The sequence below is a fragment of the Nerophis ophidion genome, linkage group LG08, assembly GCF_033978795.1.
Source record: "Nerophis ophidion isolate RoL-2023_Sa linkage group LG08, RoL_Noph_v1.0, whole genome shotgun sequence".
Classification (NCBI taxonomy): domain Eukaryota; kingdom Metazoa; phylum Chordata; class Actinopteri; order Syngnathiformes; family Syngnathidae; genus Nerophis; species Nerophis ophidion.
Window position 1 is genome coordinate 42,710,333 of NC_084618.1, and position 20,051 is coordinate 42,730,383.

At 38.7% G+C, this 20,051-nt stretch overlaps 1 protein-coding gene across 5 annotated transcripts in view; it reads left to right on the plus strand.

Moving 5' to 3' along the window:
• The window catches only part of tmem94 (transmembrane protein 94), a 116,306-nt gene that overhangs the window by 57,731 nt on the left and 38,524 nt on the right, over positions 1-20,051 (plus strand). For all 5 annotated transcript variants that reach the window (XM_061908619.1, XM_061908622.1, XM_061908623.1 and 2 more), the window contains 4 exons: positions 4,759-4,861; positions 5,965-6,173; positions 14,229-14,410; positions 18,301-18,433. In XM_061908619.1, the coding sequence (XP_061764603.1) occupies positions 4,759-4,861; positions 5,965-6,173; positions 14,229-14,410; positions 18,301-18,433 (627 nt within the window). The remainder of the gene's footprint in view (positions 1-4,758; positions 4,862-5,964; positions 6,174-14,228; positions 14,411-18,300; positions 18,434-20,051) is intronic.

Below are 20,051 nucleotides of genomic sequence, written 5' to 3' on the forward strand. Positions count from 1 at the left end.
ATTGCACAGTACAATACATATTCCGTACAATTGACCACTAAATTGTAACACCCGAATATGTTTTTCAACTTGTTTAAGTTGGGGTCCACGTAAATCAATTCATGGTACTGTCATTGACAAGATGTGTCACTGATCACCCTGTGTGCATCCCTCACTCCTGCGCAATGCACAGAGGCTAGCCCTGCTTCTCTTAGTTCACACACTCAGTGTTTCAACACAGAAGAAACATGGTCTTAGTTGGAGGAACCATTTTTCACCACCTTAAAACTTGATACAAACTGCACTGCGTGCTAGTAACTATGACAGTCGGAGGAAATATTGAACAACAAATAACTGATTGAAGAGAAAAATTTACCATCCGTTTGTTGACAACATAACAACAACATAAAGCCATGGAAGCAAATTCTATTTTTATTTATTAAGCAGAGGTAAGACAAACCAGTGAAAGATTCAAAAGAGCTGCCATCAGAGCCGACAAACTACCGCTGCTAGCCTGCTAAGCTAACAAAAACTGCTCAAGCTAAAACTTCTGTGAGACTCAGACTGAGCATGGACTAGTTTATGCTGCATGTCGCTAGGCAACAGGCACCGCCTTTTATAGGCACACACAGACACATACACTGCTCTCACATGAAACATCTTAACTGCATTACGCCAGGTATTTAAATAACTTTTTTCCAAAGTAGCATATTGATTACTTTCCCTTGTAATTTAGGCTCCAGCACCCCCCGCGAACCCAAAAAGGGACAAGCGGTAGACATTGGATGGATGAATGGAAATTGTAATTATGTTAGTAATTCAATTACTTTTTTGGTAATGTGTAACTAAAATTAATTACTTCTGAAAAGTAATTTCCAGAAAACAGCCTGTCACGCAGAATCATGAAGCATTTGGCAGGTTGGTGTTCCTGGCTAAAATATTTGTGTGTATGTACTATAATATTGTTTATTTATAAAAACACCATTGTTAAAGGTCAGCTATTTTCATGTTGCTGCTGACATTTAATGGAATACAATAGAATAGAATAGAAAGTACTTTATTGATCCCTGGACGAAATTCAGCACCACAGTTCGCTCACAATAGACGACAATAATAATAATAAATATAATCAATCAATCAATCATCCATCCATCCATCCATTTTCTACCGCTTATTCCCTATTATTCATTTAGCCCTAAATCATTACTGTCTCAAAGGGTTGCACAAACCACATCACAAACCACTACGACATCCTCGGTAGGGCCAACACATAAGAGCAAGGAAAACTTACACTCAGTGGGACAATGATGACTATGAGAAACCTTGGAGAGGACCACATATGTGAGCAACCCCCCCCCAATAAATATAATATATATCATATATTATATATGTAATATATAATATATGATTATTATACATATATTCTACATATATCCTACATTTAAGTGCAGTCAAGAAGGAACATATGCATTATACAGTCTGATGGCTGTCTGTATGAAGGACCTCCTGTGTTGTTCCATGTTGCATTTTGGGAGTCTGAGCCTTCAACTGAACGTGCTCATTTTCTCCGCAAGGCCGGAGTGTAGTGGGTGGGAGGTGTTGTCCATAATGGCGAGGAGTTTCGCTAGACTTCTTCTCTCTAACACCACTGCCAGAGAGTCTCGCTCTATTCCCACCACGTTACTGGCCTTCTTTACCAGCTTGTCCAGTCTGTTTTCGTCCCTCGCTCTCAGCCCGCTGCCCCATCATACAAGAAGGCGCCCGTAGAACATCTTCAACATTTTTTTACAGAAGTTGAAGGATCCTAGCCTCCTGAGGAAATAGAGGCGGCTCTGTCCCTTTGTATAGAGTGCTTCAGCGTGTTTTGACCCATTCAGCTTGTTGTCGATGTGTACACCGAGGTATTTATAATACTCAACCATGTCCACATCCACCCCCCTGATGGAAACAGGGGTCGCCAGAGTACTCCTCCTCCTTCCCAAGTCCACAACCAGCTCCTTGGTCTTCGTCACATTGAGCTGGAGGTGGTTCTTTCCACACCATGTGACAAAGTCCTACACCAGTGTCCTGTATTCCTCATCATCACCATCCTCAATACACCCCACTATCGCAGAGTCATCAGAAAACTTCTGAAGGTGGCAGGACTCTGACTGATAGTGGAAATCGGCGGGTGGTGTAGATAGTGAAGAGGAAGGGGGAGAGGACTGTGCCCCGGTGTTGCTGACCAGCCTATCAGACACACAACCTGCAGTCACAGGTACTGTCGTCTGTCAGTCTGGTAATCAACAACCCAGGACACAAAGGGGGCCTCCACCTGCATCGTCTCCAACTTCATACCCAGTAGCCCAGGCCATATGGTATCGAAAGCACTGGAGAAGTCAAAAAACATGACCCTCACACTGCTCGCAGGCTTGTTTAGGTGGGTGTGGGCTCGGTTCAGCAGATAGATGACTGCGTCCACCACTCCTAGTCGAGGCTGGTAGGCGAATTGGAGTGGGTCCAGGTGGGGCTTGACTGTAGGGCGGAGTTGTTCCAGGACCAACCTCTCCATGGTCTTCATGATATGGGAGGTTAGAGCCACCGGCCTGTAGTCCTTTGACGTGCTGGGTCGCGTGCACTTCGGTATGGGGACAACGCATGAGGTTTTCCAAAGTGTGGGGACTTTCTGCAGCCTAAGGCTCATGTTGAAGATGTGCTGGAGCACACCCCACAGCTGTCGGGCGCAGGTTTTGAGCACCTGTTCTGCAGACAGACTCACTTGGGGCGTCTCAAGTGGTTGGGGTCATCAAGCTGAGGGTGAGGTGTTAAAAGTGGGGGGAGGTAGTCATTGGAGTTGGGGGGCTGTGAGGAGGAGATGGGGGGGGGGGGTGGATTGGTTCGCTGAATTTGTCAGGGGGCTGGCTGGCATATCTTGGGGGGGACAGGAGCTTGTCGGAGCCACTTTGTCAAACCTGTTAAAGAACTGGTTTAGCTCATTGGCCCTCTCTTTGTCTCCGTCCACCCCCTGACCCTCCGACGGTTTGCGGCCAGTGATGGTCTCCATACCTATCCAAACCGCGTTCATGTTGTCCTTCAGCTTCCCTTCCAGTTTCCTCCTATAGTTCTCCTTGGCCTCCTTTAGTTTGGTCTTCAGCAGCACCTGAACTCTTTTCACCTTCTCCCTGTTACCAGCATTGAATGCGCTCTTTTTCTCATTCAGTATGGGTTTGATGTTTTTGGTCACCCACGGCTTGTTGTTTGGGTAGCAGGTGACCGTCCTTGCTGGGACATTTAAGTCAACACAGAAGTTGATATAGTCTGTGAGCACTCTGTGAGCCCGTCAATGTCCTCACCATGAGGCTCCATGAGCACCTGCCAGTAAGTTACCTCAAAACAGCCCTGTAGTGTCCCTTGGACCCCTTCTGACCACCTTCTCACTATTGTTTTGGTCACAGAATGTCTTTTGACCAGAGGCATATAACAGGGGTTGAGGTAAACAAGGTTGTGGTCTGACCGGCCCTGCTCTGGTAGTGGTTGAAGTTGGAGGGCACTTTATTTAAAATTTTGTTCTTTTGAGTTTTTGTTAGCTGAATAATTAAGAATAGCTAAAAGTTTTTTTAAAGAAGATTGGAGATTGCATATGACTTTTCTTATTTTATTTTGAAGGCTTTTTATGTTTTCTTATTTTAAAATGCCTCTTATGTTGGGATCCTATTATGCAAAACCTACTTTTCTTGTTGGCACCTTTTTTTGTGTATTTGGGATCCCTATCGGTCTCAAAAATGTTAAATCAAGGCATGGTGGAGCTATTTAGTTACATCAACAGATATTTCCATGTATGGGTTAGTTTATTGCCCAAACTATATCAAGGTATGAATTTAGGTCCATATGGCCCAGCCCTTCATTTGTGTTACCAACAGGGCCCAGCACAGTTTAACGGAGATCTCTGTGTTAAATATTGAGCGTATGTAGTCGCCACCTTACCGCAAATAGACAGACATCATTCACACTCACATCTCACAAAATCCTCTGCGCAGCGCGGGGCGCTGTGTGTAAATATGTATATATTAAGGCTGTGAACTTTTGCGCGTCACAGGATTCAGAATCGATTCTCGGTTCAAAACGATGCTCGAAATTAAAATGAATTATTTTTTTAATAACATTGGGTACCAATTCTATGATTAACTACATTCCTCCATAAAATAAAGTAACGATTCTGATAAATGTTTATATTACTTAAAAGAAAACTACTTTTGTTTAATTAAATTCTACACAAACATTTAAAAAAGTCAAATACAAAAAAAATAATGAGAAGTATCCAACACTTCTATTTTTTAAAGTAAATCTGTACAGCAGATTTGAGCATATGCAACAACAATATGATTTCCCTGGGTGGCTGGACAGTAGGATTTATTAAAAACAAAACAAAAAAACAATTATTGATTTTTTTTTAAACTATTAATAAACGTTACAAATAGGAATCGCGATTATTTCAAAAACCGCAATTTTTTTTAAACCCCTAATATATACACACATAAACATTGTTGTTAGCTGTGGTACGCTGACATCACACTTAGTGCTTACATTGTGTGCCAGGAATTCGGGTACTGAAAAAAAAATCAGTGACGCCAGTTGTGCAAGAAAAAAAAAATGTTTTAAACAACTTTATTTCAGTTACGTAATTACAGAAAAATAACGCATTTAAATGTAAAATATGCATGCTCTAAGAAATATGTGTTTAGTCTTTTTTCAGTAAATTTGCAGTATGTTTTTCACTGTCATCCCTCTTTTCCCCCCCAGATAACATCCAGATGCTGTCTCATGGTACAGCTGACCTGATCTTAGAGGCCTGCACTGATTTTTGGGATGGAGCTGATATTTATCCTCTCTTAGGCTCTGACAGGTGTAAAAAAATTTTTTTTTGTCTAGCAGCATCCCTTTGTGTGTGTATGTTTAGTGTAGCAGCATCACTTTCCTGTGCATGTGTGCTGTACCCCAATATGTCTTTGTTATAAACAATAACTGGGACATACTAGAGGTCTTATTTACTGCTACCACACACAGGCTTACTGATGAAAAACTTTTGTTCGCCTTGAATTGTTTGCGATGATAATAAATAGTGGTTTGGAACAGAATCCAGTCATCAGTTCCGTGACGTGTGTTGAAGTTTATAGGTAGTGAGGGACTGATATGTTTTTTCAACATTAACTTCTTGTGCTCTTTGTTCAATGTTAATAGAAATTTCTCGTTAGGGGGGATAGCAAGAAGAAGAAGAGATTAATTCCCTTTCGGTAAAAATGTTGTTAACAAATACTTCTTAATCTTGTTTGATTAAAAAAAAAGGCCTTACCTTTTAATTGCATTAGTAGTCCGTGTGTCTTATTTTCCCCAGGAAGCAGTTACTTTATTTGGTGAAGTCCTTAGTTTTAAAAGACTCTCAGTTGTTTGTTTAGTTTTGCACCAGTTGTGATTTGTGCAGAAATATGTTTACAAGCACCTGCCAGCTCACATATGCCCTGACTCTTCATGGTGAATAATTACTGAGTCCTATTGTATGGTGTCCAATTAGCAAGATTAATAATGTCATTATGCTACATGGTAAATGGATTATACTGTACTTGTATAGCTCTGTTTTACCATCAAGGTACTCAAAGCGCTTTTGACACTATTACCACATTCACCTACTGATGGCGCAGCATCAGGAGCAAATGGGGATTCAGTTTCTCTGATGTCTTGAATGCAATAAAAAAAAACAAAAATAAAAACTTTCTGACATGGACCTGTGCATGATAGTAAAAATGTTTAAGTTTCTTTTGTACATTGATAAATGGTGCACAGTTTAGTGACTGTATATTTAGAAAGCATGATGAATGAATAATTTTTAAAAATGACCCTGATGCGTGTTTTCTATCTTAAATTTAATTTGTAAAATAACAACCATTTAAATTGGCCCTTTTCATATATTTAATATATTGACTTATTGCCCCCTTCTCTCTTTTGCCCTAGAAAAAAGATTCTGGACTTCTACCAACGTGCCTGTCTGTCGGGTTACTGCTCAGCCTTTGCCTATAAACCCATGCAAGTTTCATTGTCCAACCAATTGAATGGAAAGTGTGTGGAGCTGGCTTCTGGACCCTGTCTATTCTCAGGATTGGAGCTATCCTTCATGACTCCCATCAAGCACAATTCCTGTAGGAACAGTTGGAGCTCAGATGGTATGTGGAGTGGACACAACAACATTCTAATGTTGGGCAAGAGGCTTTGATTGTTGTAACACATTATCAAAACCAAATTTTTCTACCAAGCAAAGCAGGTGATTGCAAAAACTTGCATGGGTCAATTACGAATGGGCCTATGCTTTTTGCAAAACCCTATCCTTTTTTTGAACAGACCGTCAGAAACCCTGCATATTTGCAGCAGTACATGGTCAATAAATGAGCTTTGCAGCAAAAAAAGAACAGCTTTAGATGTCTGATTTGTTTGATGATGCTTGGTTTTGGACATTGACATAGATGCGGGACTCGTGGAAATGTGTACAAAACAGATGAACAAAACAGTATCTAACAAAACTATTAATACAGCAATATAAGACATTTTGATTAAAACATCTGAAAATAGACAGAGCAATGGACAAAAACTAAATAAAAAAAAAGTACTTGGTGTCCAATAATGAGACACATTTTTCTTAGCTAGAAAAACACCATTGACTTGCAACGCAGCCAACAGGAGAAACAATAATAAACTGTAACAACAACAACCTACTGTTACAGGCTGACTCCTAACCCATGACTGCAGTGAAGAGAGTGTACGTATAGGCTTTAATCAGAATTATTTTACTGTTAGTTTTATTAAAATGAATAAAAGTTGACAAGTATGGGATGAGAATATGTTCAATGTTTGGTATATGCACTGTGTGAGCTGTGCTTAAAGGGGAATCCCTATGAGAGACAAGAACACATTTGTGTTTATCTTTTTTATCTATTCTAAATTTTACAATACGTCTCGTACTAGACTGCTAACAATGCAGGTAATCGTGAATCCTTATTTACTGCCTAAAAGTCAATTTGTAAACATCCTCCTCCTTTATTTACATGGTGAAAGCGTGTATTTAATGTAATAACAGGCACATTCATGACAAGACCTAATGTTTACTGTATTTTGAAAATTTTAAGCATTGCATTTTGGACAAATGAGGACCCGAAACCTTCTATTTTTGAGCCTGAATACACGGAAGTTGAGCTCCAACTTTTACAAGCTGGGTGTTAAGCAGATCATGCTATCTTGAAAGACTAAGCATCATGGAGCAGCAATGCTAGATACTAAACAACAAACAAAAAACTACAAACATAAAAAAACAATTATTTACTGTATTTGTATCTGCTGATACTGTTTGCCGTATCCGCTGTATTTGGGATTCCGGCTGATGGTATGTTTGTATCTTTCAGCACAAGACTTGCGTTCCCTATTTAGATGAAGAATTCACCATAATTCTCACTCCTTAAGTAATGCTGGTAGAAAACAAGCATTCTGTCTCATCTTCATCACTATCTTTGATTCTGAGTTGAATTTCAAAGTTGACCAACTTCTAAGTTTAGGACCACAGACTTCTACAATATACAGTGGGGCAAAACATAATTTAGTCAGCCACCGATTTGTGCAAGTTCACCCACTTAAAATGATGACAGAGGTCTGTAATTTTCATCATAGGTACACTTAAACTGTGAGAGACAAATTGTGAAAAAAAAATCCAGGAATTCACATTGTAGGAATTTTAAAGAATTTATTTGTAAATTATGTCGGAAAATAAGTATTTGGTCACTTCAAACAAGGAAGATCTCTGGCTCTCACAGACCTGTAACTTCTTCTTTAAGAAGCTCTTCTGTCCTCCACTCGTTACTCGTATTAATGGAACCTGTTTGAACTCGTTATCTGTATAAAAGACACCTGTCCACAGCCTCAAACAGTCAGACTCCAAACACCACAATGGCCAAGACCAAAGAGCTGTCGAAGGACACCAGGAAAAGAATTGTAGACCTGCACCAGACTGGGAAGAGTGAATCTACAATAAGCAAGAAGCTTGGTGTGAAAAAAATCAACTGTGGGAGCAATTAACAGAAAATGGAAGACATACAAGACCACTGATAATCTCCCTCGATCTGGGGCTACACGCAAGATCTCATCCCGTGGGGTCAAAATGATCATGAGAACGGTGAGCAAAAATCCCAGAACCACACGGGGTGACCTGGTGAATGACCTGCAGAGAGCTGGGACCAAAGTAACAAATGTTACCATCAGTAACACACTACGCCGAGAGGGAATCAAATCCTGGAGTGCCAGACGTGTCCCCCTGCTTAAGCCAGTGCATGTCCAGGCCCGTCAGAAGTTTGCCAGAGAGCACATGGGAGAATGTCATGTGGTCAGATGAAACCAAAATAGAACTTTTTGGTGTAAACTCAACTTAAATAAGGCTGTACTAACTGATTATTTTTTCAAATCGATTATTCTCATGAATATTTTTTAAATTAATCTGTAGATTTAATAGCCTTTTGTATGGATAGAACTTTTTGGTATAAACTCAGCTCGTCGTGTTTGGAGGAAGAAGAATACTGAGTTGCATCCCAAGAACACCACACCTACTGTGAAGCATGGAGGTGGAAACATCATGCTTTGTGGCAGTTTTTCTGCAAAGGGGACAGGACGATTAATCCGTGTTAAGGAAAGAATGAATGGGGCCATGTATCGTGAGATTTTGAGCCAAAACCTCCTTCCATCAGTGAGAGCTTTGAGTGGTTGACCAAATACTTATTTTCCACCATAATTTACAAATAAATTCTTTAAAATTCCTACAATGTGAATTCCTGGATTTTTTTTTCACATTCTGTCTCTCACAGTTGAAGTGTACCTCTGTCATCATTTTAAGTGGGAGAACTTGCACAATTGGTGGCTGACTAAATACTTTTTTGCCCCACTGTAGGTGAAAGGAATGACATTCAATTGTGGACAAACTTTTATCAACTCAGAGGCAGTGCAGCAGTTCATTGGCTTAGTAGGTCAAGAGCTGCAGTGGCAGCCACGTTACCTCTCGGTGGTAAAGGTGCCATGATAGTTCCTTACAATAAGAATGTCGCTAAGATTTGCAGGTCCATCCATCATCCATTTTCTACCGCTTATTCCCTTTTGGGGTCGCGGGGGGCGCTTGTGCCTATATCTCAGCTACAATCGGGCGGAAGGCGGCGTACACCCTGGACAAGTCGCCACCTCATCGCAGGAATTTGCAGGTCATGTCATGTAAATAGAGTATTGTTGGCAGTTTTGGGATGTTTTTAGAGGACCTCATAGGTGGTATAAATCAGTGTTTCTTAACCATTGGGACGGGGCCCATTGTTGGACCGCAGGTGTTCCTCAGAGGGTAGCCATACAAATATTTGTTTCTTAGCTGTGGGCCGCAGTTGTAACTTGTTTTAAGCTTTTCCAATACTTGCGGCAGTAATGACAATCTCAAACAAACAGAAAGCGTCTGCAATTAAAGTCATAGAGGAATTTCTTTAAGGGATCACTTTATGATTTTTGGTAAATATCATTGTACACATGTTGGTTAAACATTTGTACCAATAATATACTATATACAAACATTTATATTTCCATTATAATTTATGTACCAAATTTAGTATTGTAATTAACATTGATCATAGTTTTAACTACTGGTGTTTATTCAAGAGTAATATATTTTTCTGAGACATTGGTTTTGAAGATTTTTTTAAATGTATGAATGGAACTGGAACATTTGAAGGCATCATTCAATATGTTCCATAGATGAACCCCACTGACAGAAAAACATATACTTTTTAAACTAGTTCTCATGTTTGTTCTCTGAAAGACAGATGAACCTCTGAGGTCATAGGAACTCTCCCTGGGTTTGAACCTCTCCTGTAGACACCAAGGCAGCATGCGGTTATGAACTTTATACGTCACGATAGCAGTGTTGAGGTCAACAAGATCATGTAGTTTTAAATATTTTTAATTTGTATGAGCATAATAATCTGCATAATTTATCATTCTAATGGCTTTCTTTTGAAGTAAGACAATTGAGTTGTTTGATTTACCCCTTACCAGTGCGTCTTTAATGTAATATTTTCGAAATAGTTTTAAGAAAATGATAAGGAAGGCTTCATATCCGTCATCTTGGTCTGTGGAGGTATAAACCTCCCACCAGTCCTGAGCACATAACTCAGATTTGAATGTTGCTATGGTCTCTGGTGTTCGGTGTCTGACTGATTTATATTGAGCTGCTTTTGTTGTTTTTCTCATCAAAGAATTTGTGAAAAATGCTGAATACAGGTAGATGTCGTTGAGTAGTAGTACTGGTGCTATTTGATTTTTTGGCTGATTGGAAATTTTACCTATCAGTGTGGGAAAGTCTGTTGTAGCTGGTTTTGTGATGAGGGGAATAAATTATTGTGTACAATACAGTTATAAAATTTGTTGTTTTGGACTATCAAAGGGGTTCAGAAGATTAACGTTAAAATCACCACACACAATATGGAGCTTGTTGGATTTACTGAACAATTAATCAGTTTTTTGATTGAATGTGTTTAAACACGATCCAGCCGTTCTATAAACACATTTATTTTTGGGGATTTTTTTCAACTTCAATTTCTACAGGTCAACATTCAAAGACACCAATTATAGCTGTTGATTTTCTATTGATCTGCATTTTGGTCTTCTTCTTTTTCTTTTTACTTCTATTTTCTCCTCTAGGAATTGAGTTTGAAAAAGATTATGTCTGATTGTATGCCCAAACATGTTTTTCCTTTCCATAATGTTAATTAAGAACATTCTGTGTTGGTTTTCCATTGTTAGTACTTATTTATAACTTTTTTCTTTTTTTCTAGGATATTTTTTATATTGTACGTGTACACATCTCGAATGATTCCAGTCTTTTTGCAGTTGATCGAGTTATTGTGCAGGTTTCAGATCTATATGATAAATATCTTATTATTGTCCAGGGTGTACTCCGCCTTCCGCCCGATTGTAGCTGAGGTAGGCGCCAGCGCTCCCCGTGACCCCAAAAGGGAATAAGCGGTAGAAAATGGATGGATGGATCTTATTATTCTTAATCTTTGTTGTAAAGCTATTTTCCTTGATGTTAAAACTGAGCACATATTACTTAATGCCCTTTTTGCTATGGATGGTCTACATTTAATTTATTTCTCACATGATCCTCCATTGATATAATCTGTCCTAGATATCTAAAATTCGTCAACTTTTTCAATGTTTTCACCATCTAATTTAATATGGATTGTCGGCATTTTGATGTTCTTTTTTGTAATATCCATGGTCTCACTATTTTTTTCATTAATTTTCAATCCATATAATTTTTCTGCATTGTTGATGGTGTGCAATAGATTTTGCAGAAGGTTCTAATTTCCAGCAAGTAGTGCAGCGTCACCTGTGTATCTAAGGTTGTTGACGTTGTGGCCACCTATAGAAACAACTCTCAGATTTTCATTGCTTTTAACAATTTGTTCAGTGTCGATATTAAACAAGGATATGGATAGAGAGTACCATTGCCGCACACCTTTCTTTATATATATTGCATCAGAAAAGCCATCTTCAGATTTAATATATGCTCTTTGTGTCCTGTATAAATGTATAAGGAGTTTGATAATATTTCTTAAATGATCATTCACTATAATGTTGTCTATCTGATTTATTTAAAGGTCACCAAGACTTAGCATGTAAACTGGTGTAATGTTGAGATTTGTAGGCTTTGCCTTCATTTTGATCATCAGGGTTCTCTCTGATAGAGGCCAAAATCCAGTTACAGATATTGCCAATTTTCTTTTCATCATAATTCCAGTGCCATTTACATGTTGATCACCCTCTGAATAGTACAGTGTTTACGCACCAAATTGGTGAATTCTGTTTTCTGTCCATTCTTAATAACTTATTCCCAGTATGTACATATTTAATTTGATCTAATGAATAATGAATTGGATTGATATAGCGCCTCTCAAGCTCCACAAAGCGAATTGTGCAAAAAGCTTCTCTGATCACCACCAAACATTCATTTTTCTACAACAGTATGGGCTTCACTGGAAGAAAGGCGGGTGATGTGTCTTCACTAAGGACCCAAAGCAGTAACTGGGATGGAGAAAGGGGTGTTGAAACCGTCAACCCTCCTGGTTTCTGAATGACCAGCTTGACAACTTCAATGATGCTAATTGACTCAAGCCAAGATAAAAATACATGTCAGGGCGGCACAAATAAAATACCAGATTTTTAAGTCAGAGGATAATACAGCGTATACGAGCACAGTAAATGGACAGCAATAAAAAGCTTACTACGGACAAGATCATCCTCACATTTTCTTCAGCAAAGACTCCCTCCACCAAAGCTGCAGGCGCCAGAGCTTGTACATAAACAGAAGCAGCCAAAGCACGTCTGTCTTATGCACATGAAAAAAATAACACTCAAGGTGAAAAAAGCACAACCAAGGTGAAGTTGGATACGCTCTTCCTGGTCCTGGGAAGTACTGGTAAAGAAAGTGAACAAAGTAGCTCTTATGATTCCCTTTACCAGCAATTGTTTAAACCTCTAATTAGGGCGCACTAAGGAATACAATATCAGACAGGCTGAACAGAAAAAACGTGGCATACTTTGCAATATACTGTATTTAGCTTGTTGTGAGGTAGTCTCAGTGAGCCTGATAAAGTTCAGTGATCAGCAATGCAGTAACATGGCATGGAAACCAAGGTCTCAATATAGTATAACGTCCTGTGTGGAGATTAATTTGTTTGTCACATGACTTTGTAAGTAGTCAGCTGAGCACATCAAACGTTATCAGGGCTGTCCATGTCAACTCCCCAGACAAAGAACCAAAAGGATATTTTGAAGGATTTATTGTTTCAATTAAAACGCTCCAGCAGGGATGACTCAAAGCTCCATGAGCTGAACTATTTTCTCATTAAATTGTAGGCAGCAAAAGCCGATGGAGACCTGCCTGGCTTTACATATTTAGAGTCGTGCAAAAGACAAACCCATTAGTTCAAGATGTTCAATCATCAAGAAAGGTGTTTTGCTGTAACAATATGAATTTCAACACGACATGTAGGTTTCCCCCATTGGAATTCGATCCAACAGAAATAAGTCTCCTTTCACAAGATGAATGTCCTGTTTATTACTTTTCTTACTGCTGACAAATAACACTTCAAGGCTAATGATTCTGAAAAACAGTGACCTATTCATAAAAAGCCTCACCTGCCCAAAGTCTACCCTCCATGGGCACTCGCAGGCACAGAATGTCTATGTGACCAAACTATTGGTCCAGACTTGGAGAATAAACTTATCCATCCATCCATCCATCCATTTTCTACCGCTTATTCCCTTTCGGGGTCGCGGGGGGCGCTGGCGCCTATCTCAGCTACATTCGGGCGGAAGGCAGGGTACACCCTGGACAAGTCGCTACCTCATCGCAGGGCCAACACAGATAGACAGACAACATTCACACTCACATTCACACACTAGGGCCAATTTAGTGTTGCCAATCAACCTATCCCCAGGTGCATGTCTTTGGAAGTGGGAGGAAGCCGGAGTACCCGGAGGGAACCCACGCATTCACGGGAAGAACATGCAAACTCCACACAGAAAGATCCCGAGCCTGGATTTGAACCCAGGACTGCAGGAGCTTTGTATTGTGAGGCAGACGCACTAACCCCTCTTCCACCGTGAAGCCCTTAAACTTATCAATATAACATTTTTTATATATTACAATTTTTAAATCACACATTTAGTTTGCACCTGGGGATAGGTAAATGGAATATTTATATAAAACTAACTAAAAAAAACTATAGAGCCACTTTTTCTTCAAATCCTTTTTGACTTTGTGGATGAAAACTTTTTTGTTCCTGAAATAATCATTAAATGTTTTTTGTATTGGCACATGTTTACTGCAGAATCCTGTTTTGTTTTTTTGAAAAGCAAAATAAAAAACAACTTAGAGTGAAAAATATAATGCTCTCTTTCCACCAAAAAACTGTACCGAAAAAGAACCAAAAACTGTGGCCAGAAAAAAAAAATGACGCACCGTACCACCTGTTCCGTTGCATCCCTAATAGCTATCCCCCCCATCCCTCCTTTTTTAGTGTTCTTGTTTACCAATCGTAGGTGTACTGCCAAGCTGTCAGTTCCATACTGACAAGTCACAAAACAATATTTACGAGTACATGTTGTGTGGGTTATAAACAACTTGTCCTTTTCCCCCCCAACAGAAGGAATTGGCGATGGACTGGAACGTGAGGATTGTGTGCAGGCCCTCAGCGGACAGATATTCATGGGCATGGTGTCATCCCAGTTCCAGGCTCGTCTGGACACAGTCAGACTCATTGATGCACTGATCACTGCTTGCATTCGTTTTGTTTACTTTTCCATGGAGGATGAGCTTCGTAGTAAGGTGAACACACTCACTCTATATGTGTTGTCATAATGCTTCTTTTTCACAAATAATACTATTAATACTATAAAAAGGTTTAATTACATATGTTTAAACCATAAAAAGCCAACATATTTATTTTTCTTAAATGGTCCCTATACAGCTCTGTGGTCGACTTGAACTCATTAAGTTCCTAATTGGCCTATAGGAAACGTTTTTAAGTCATGTGACTATTCCATGACAAGGCTACCTCATAATGGCAGGTTTTTCCGGTAAACTCATGATGAAGCTAACTAATTTCCAAAGGTTTTTCTTCATACAATGAAATATAATGTCATTAATTGCATATCTAGCATGCTATTAAATATTACTGTAGCGGTAAAGTCCTATACTATTACTCCTACTGGTTGCCGAATATAAATGAAGCTAGTTCAGATGTGTGCAGCCAGCTAATAATTGATGTCCAAAATTGTGTCCATGTTTAACAAAAATATTTAATATCATAAAGTCACATTTATATAATACACTTTGTACAAAAACAGAAAATACACGGGAGCAAAACAAACACTAGCCTGGCACAGTCAAAAACTGTTGCGCCTCTACTCAGCAACACCTGAGCAAGATCCTGACTCCTCCCTAAATAGACAGGCACTTGGCCTTGGAGCCAACCCCTTTAGTGACGTCATCAATTTGACAGACAGAAAGCGTATTTGGCTCTAACAATTACAATCCAACTTGTTTTGCTGTATTTCTTCAATGAATTCATACAAAACAAACAGGGAAATATCACTATCTGGCTTTAAAGAGGAACTGCAATTTTTGGGAATTTTGCCTATCAAACACAATCCTTATATAAGACAAGAACACATATCTTTTTTTGTTTTTCATTCTAACTTGTAAATAAACTTTAGCAAAAGTCAGCTAACAATGTAGTTAATGGGAGTTGCTCCATTCCGCCTATAAAACACTTTAAAACCAACAAAAATATTGTTTTATATACCGGTACAAGCAGTAGAAAATGGATGGATGGATGGATGGATGGATACACGCTGTAAGTATATAAGTAATGTTGTAGCAGGAACATTCATGATAACATGTAATATTTACATATGTTGGTCATTTATAGCATACAGTGACATACTACATCACAATGTTCGCTTTTCCCTTCAACAACAACAACACTACTAATTGTTGCAGACTTAAGGAGAGACAACAATGGCTACTTTTGGACAAAAGATGATTTTGAAATTTATATTTTAAGCCTGGATATAAGGAGAATGATCTTCAAGTTTTAGAAGCTGTGTGCTAAACAGATCCAGCTTTAGTCAAACACTAAGCAGTATTGCTAAATGATAAAGAAGAAGTACATACTACGAACATAATAAGACACTCACTTACTGTACTATGTCTGCTCTAAGTGGAATGCCGACAGATAGGATGTTCATATCTTCTTGTTTAGATGACGAATTGTTTATAGTCCTCACGAAGGCTTAAATAAACGTTGGCCCGCAAACAAGCATTTTTTCGTGTCTTTCTGGCCATCTGTAAGTTGGTTGTCAAAGTTGACCAACTTGTAGGTGTATGTCCACAACCTTCCACTGTCCAGGTGAGATGCATAATTTATAATCTGGAATGAATTTATACCTGCTCTGTGGCGATGCAGGAGCTCAGCGGCAAAGTTTGTCAATATAGCAGCAAAAGCGAGTTAGCGCTCTTTGATGAAGGCATGGCTAAAAATAGTTTGTCTGTGTTAGCGTATATAATATCAATAATGCTAATGCTTGGTTAATATTCAAATCACAGGATGTAATTGGAGTTTTGTTGGTGCTTTTTGGATGTTTTTTTAGATGGGCCCCAAGAGGGACAAGCAGTAGAAAATGGATTGATGGATGGGCTTTATGGGCGAAATAGTGTACTCCCATTAGCTGAATTATTAGCCAACCCATTTGTGCCTTTTTTAAGACTTAAAATGCATAAAAAAAGAAAATCATGTATTTTTCTTTTACATAGGAATTGTGAATGATATACATAATTTCAAAAAAGTTGTGTTCCCCTTTTAAGCCCTAAAATGCTATACCTAACTTCATGTATTCATTACAATAGAAAACATGCTAAAACCACTATATTACCATCCATCCATTTCCTACCGCTTGTCCCTTTTGGGGTAGCAGGGGGTCGCTGGAGCTTATCTCAGCTGCGTTTCGGGCAGAAGACAGGGTGCACCCTGGACAAGTCGCCACCTCATCACAGAAGCACTAAATAAATCTCAATTAATATATTTTATGTACTTCAATTTAAAGTACATTTGGTAATGCTTTTTTGAAATAAACACCATAATCATTCGTGGCAAACAAAAAAGTGTTTAGGTTTTTTTTTTCCCAGATAAGGAATACACTAAACAAACACTGTACAACCTCGGTAACATCACACATATTTGACATGCATTATTAGTATTCAAAAAACATCACTAATGTCTTGTACGACATAGTTGACTTGGACTCTGGTATTGCCTCTGATTTTACTTATTGGCACCAGTGCTGATGTACACGGTATTAACCAGACTGAATAAAGAAGTAGCTATCGATGCCTCATTTTGGTGCCAGGTCAAAATATCCAGCAGGTTGTTTTTGCCCATTTGCTGAGTTGGCCTTATTTTTTTTTAATGTATAATATGTTGTGGGTTGTATTCTATTTTAGTCATTTTAATACATGACATTGACGCAGTACAGCAATCCCAACAGAGATAAACAGAGTCAGACGCTCTTTTTAAATGTTATTCTTGGGGTTAATACACTAACGGCAGTCATTGGATCCACCAATCTTGACATATCTTGCTGTAGCGTTTGTCACATCATCGCAATACTTTCTCATTTTGCACCAATCACGGTTAAGACAAGGTCTGAAAGTCAACTGTACGATACCAATGTAACTGACGGTCTTCTAAGATGACGGCTGATGTTGTGCAAGGCAGGTTGGCAGGAACTCAACATATATTTAATCTGAATACAGACTTGTCTCGTCAAAACATAGCAGTCAAGACCAAAAGCACACTTCCGGCCTTCACAATAAATGTACTGCGTGCTAAATCCTGTCTAACAAAATAAGGGGCTCACTAAAATAGCCAACACAACCATGTTATTTTGTACATTGACTGTGATCTGCTTTGTTATGGTTCAGCTATGATAATTGTAGGTTGTGATTCTATATTGTTGAATTTCTTAAAAAACATACAATTTCCATTTTTGAAGAATTTAAATAACAATTATGTTGAATTTACATGTCAAAAAATCATTTAAAATAAAAATTCTTTCTTTTTTAACCAAATGTATACAGTTTCTACTTTTTAGTACCAGTCCTGACACTGTTTCAGACGTACCAATTTGGTTGTAGTATCGATAAAACGATACTCATCCCTCGTGTAACCGGTCATCGAAAGCTTTTTTATTACAGCATGTAGAGTGAGCCACACAAATGATGTGTGGGGTTGACATGAAATTTCTATCAAGCAATTTAGCAAGTTTTTCAATCATGTCAGCTCAATGTGCTGTGTAAAATAGTGTCTGGATCAAGGGGTATATTTAAAATGTATGCAGATTTTTCTTGACTTCTTATCCTTTGTCGCATTCAAAATGTGTAGCAGTTTCATGTTTGTCTTGTAGATGTATTCATCTTATGCAAGAGGGTGGTGTCTGTAAGGACTGAAAGTTTCTAGAGGAAGTTCTGCTGCAGACAAAAGAAAATTGCAACTACTGAGCCTGAATTCCATGCCCAGAAAGATTAAAGCAGTGTTAATAACAATGTACATTCATTTAATAGGATATAACTAATAATCAATAAAATGGTTGCTAAAAGTTAATGATTTAACTCATTTTTTTCATGAACTGTATATGTCCATGTTTTGTTTCATGCAGGTTTTTGCAGAAAAAATGGGCTTAGAGACAGGCTGGAACTGTCATATCTCACTGACTTCAAGTGGAGATGGTTCCTGTGAAGGAGTTCTTTCTAGCCCCGGTCATGGCTGCTTTCATGAAGACCTGAACCAAGGTGTTGTTGGTGGCCACACAATGTTTTGTCATTTGTGATGTTCTTAACACTCAACAGCATAGGCTTACTTACACAAAGTAAAATGTCTAGGTTTTGGAATCATATCTCCCATTTTTTAGCCATAAATGGACATATATATCTACTCGGTCAACTACTCTTATGAGAGACACTGGCCATGGAATAAACAATAACTATTTTTTTCTCTTTCTGGTGCCATTTTTATTTTTTCAAATTACTGTTATATCTACATTCCTTACAATCATCTATGCCCACAGGTATTGGGTAGTGAGCATAAAGACAAGATCAGGGATCTAAGCAAGCAACCCAAATTAGTTTCCTCCCCAGTTTGTGCAGACTCACCCTTAGAGATGTGGTGAATAGCTTGATCATCCAGAAGGAGTTTTAGAGTAAGGTTGCTGTTCCTTTACACTGGGGTGAGTGTTCTAGACGTAGGAGGCCCTGGGGTAGACCTAGGGATATGCAAAGGAACGTTTTGGTCTCCTCCCAGTAGAACATGATTTGGGGGTCGGAGACTGGAAGTCTGTTCTTCCTTACTGAGACTGCTATACCCCTGACTCAAACCTGTAAAAGTGAAACAAAAATGGATGGATTGATGTTTTATTTTTCTATTTGAAGGGGAACTGCACTTTTTTGGTATTTTACCTATCATTCACAATCCTTACGTAAGAAAAGAACACATTTTGTATGCATTCTAACTCATAAATAAATGTTAGCAAAAGTTAGCTAACAATGGATCAAATAGGAGTCGCTCTATTCCGCCTATAAAGCGGTTAAAACATAATTGTTATATATATATATATATATATATACGGAACATAAATACAAATGCAACACTTGGGTTTTTGCTCTCATTTTTCATGAGTTGAGCTATGATCTTCAAAACTTTTACTATATACACAAAATATCTATTCCTCTCAAAGATTCTTCAAAAATGTGTCTAAACCTGTGTTAGTGAGCATTTCTTCTTTGCCAATATAACCCATCCCACCTCACAGGTGTGGCATATCAAAATGCTGATTAAAATAGAATGATTATTGCAAAGGTGTGCCATAGGCTGCCCACAAAAAACACTCTAAAATGTGCAGTTTTGTTTTATTGGGGGTATAGGGAGGTCAGAAAAGCAGTTAGTATCTAGTGTGACCACCATTCACTTTAGGCAGTGCAACACATCTCCCTCATATAGAGTTGATCAGGTTGTTGATTATGGCACGTGAAATGTTGGCCAACTCCTCTTGAAGGGCGGTGCTGGATATTGGCAGGAACTGTAACACGCTGTTGTATACGCCAATCCACAGCATCCCAAACATACTCAATGGGTGACATGTGTGGTGAGTAAGTTGGTCATGCAAGAACTGGGATGTTTTCAGCTTCCAGGAATTGTGTACAGATTGTGGCAACATACAGCAGTTCAGCAGTTTCCACTAGGTCAAAGTTCTCAGGAGTTATACATCTTGCTGCTTGAAACTCCCGTAAATGGTTTGACTCCCTGATCTATCTCTGCCAGGGTCTTGCAAATACCTGTGGAATAAAGCTGATCCCATCCATACCTGGATTTGCAAATAAGTGGTTTGGCTTTAAAGATTAAAGGAGAGAGAAA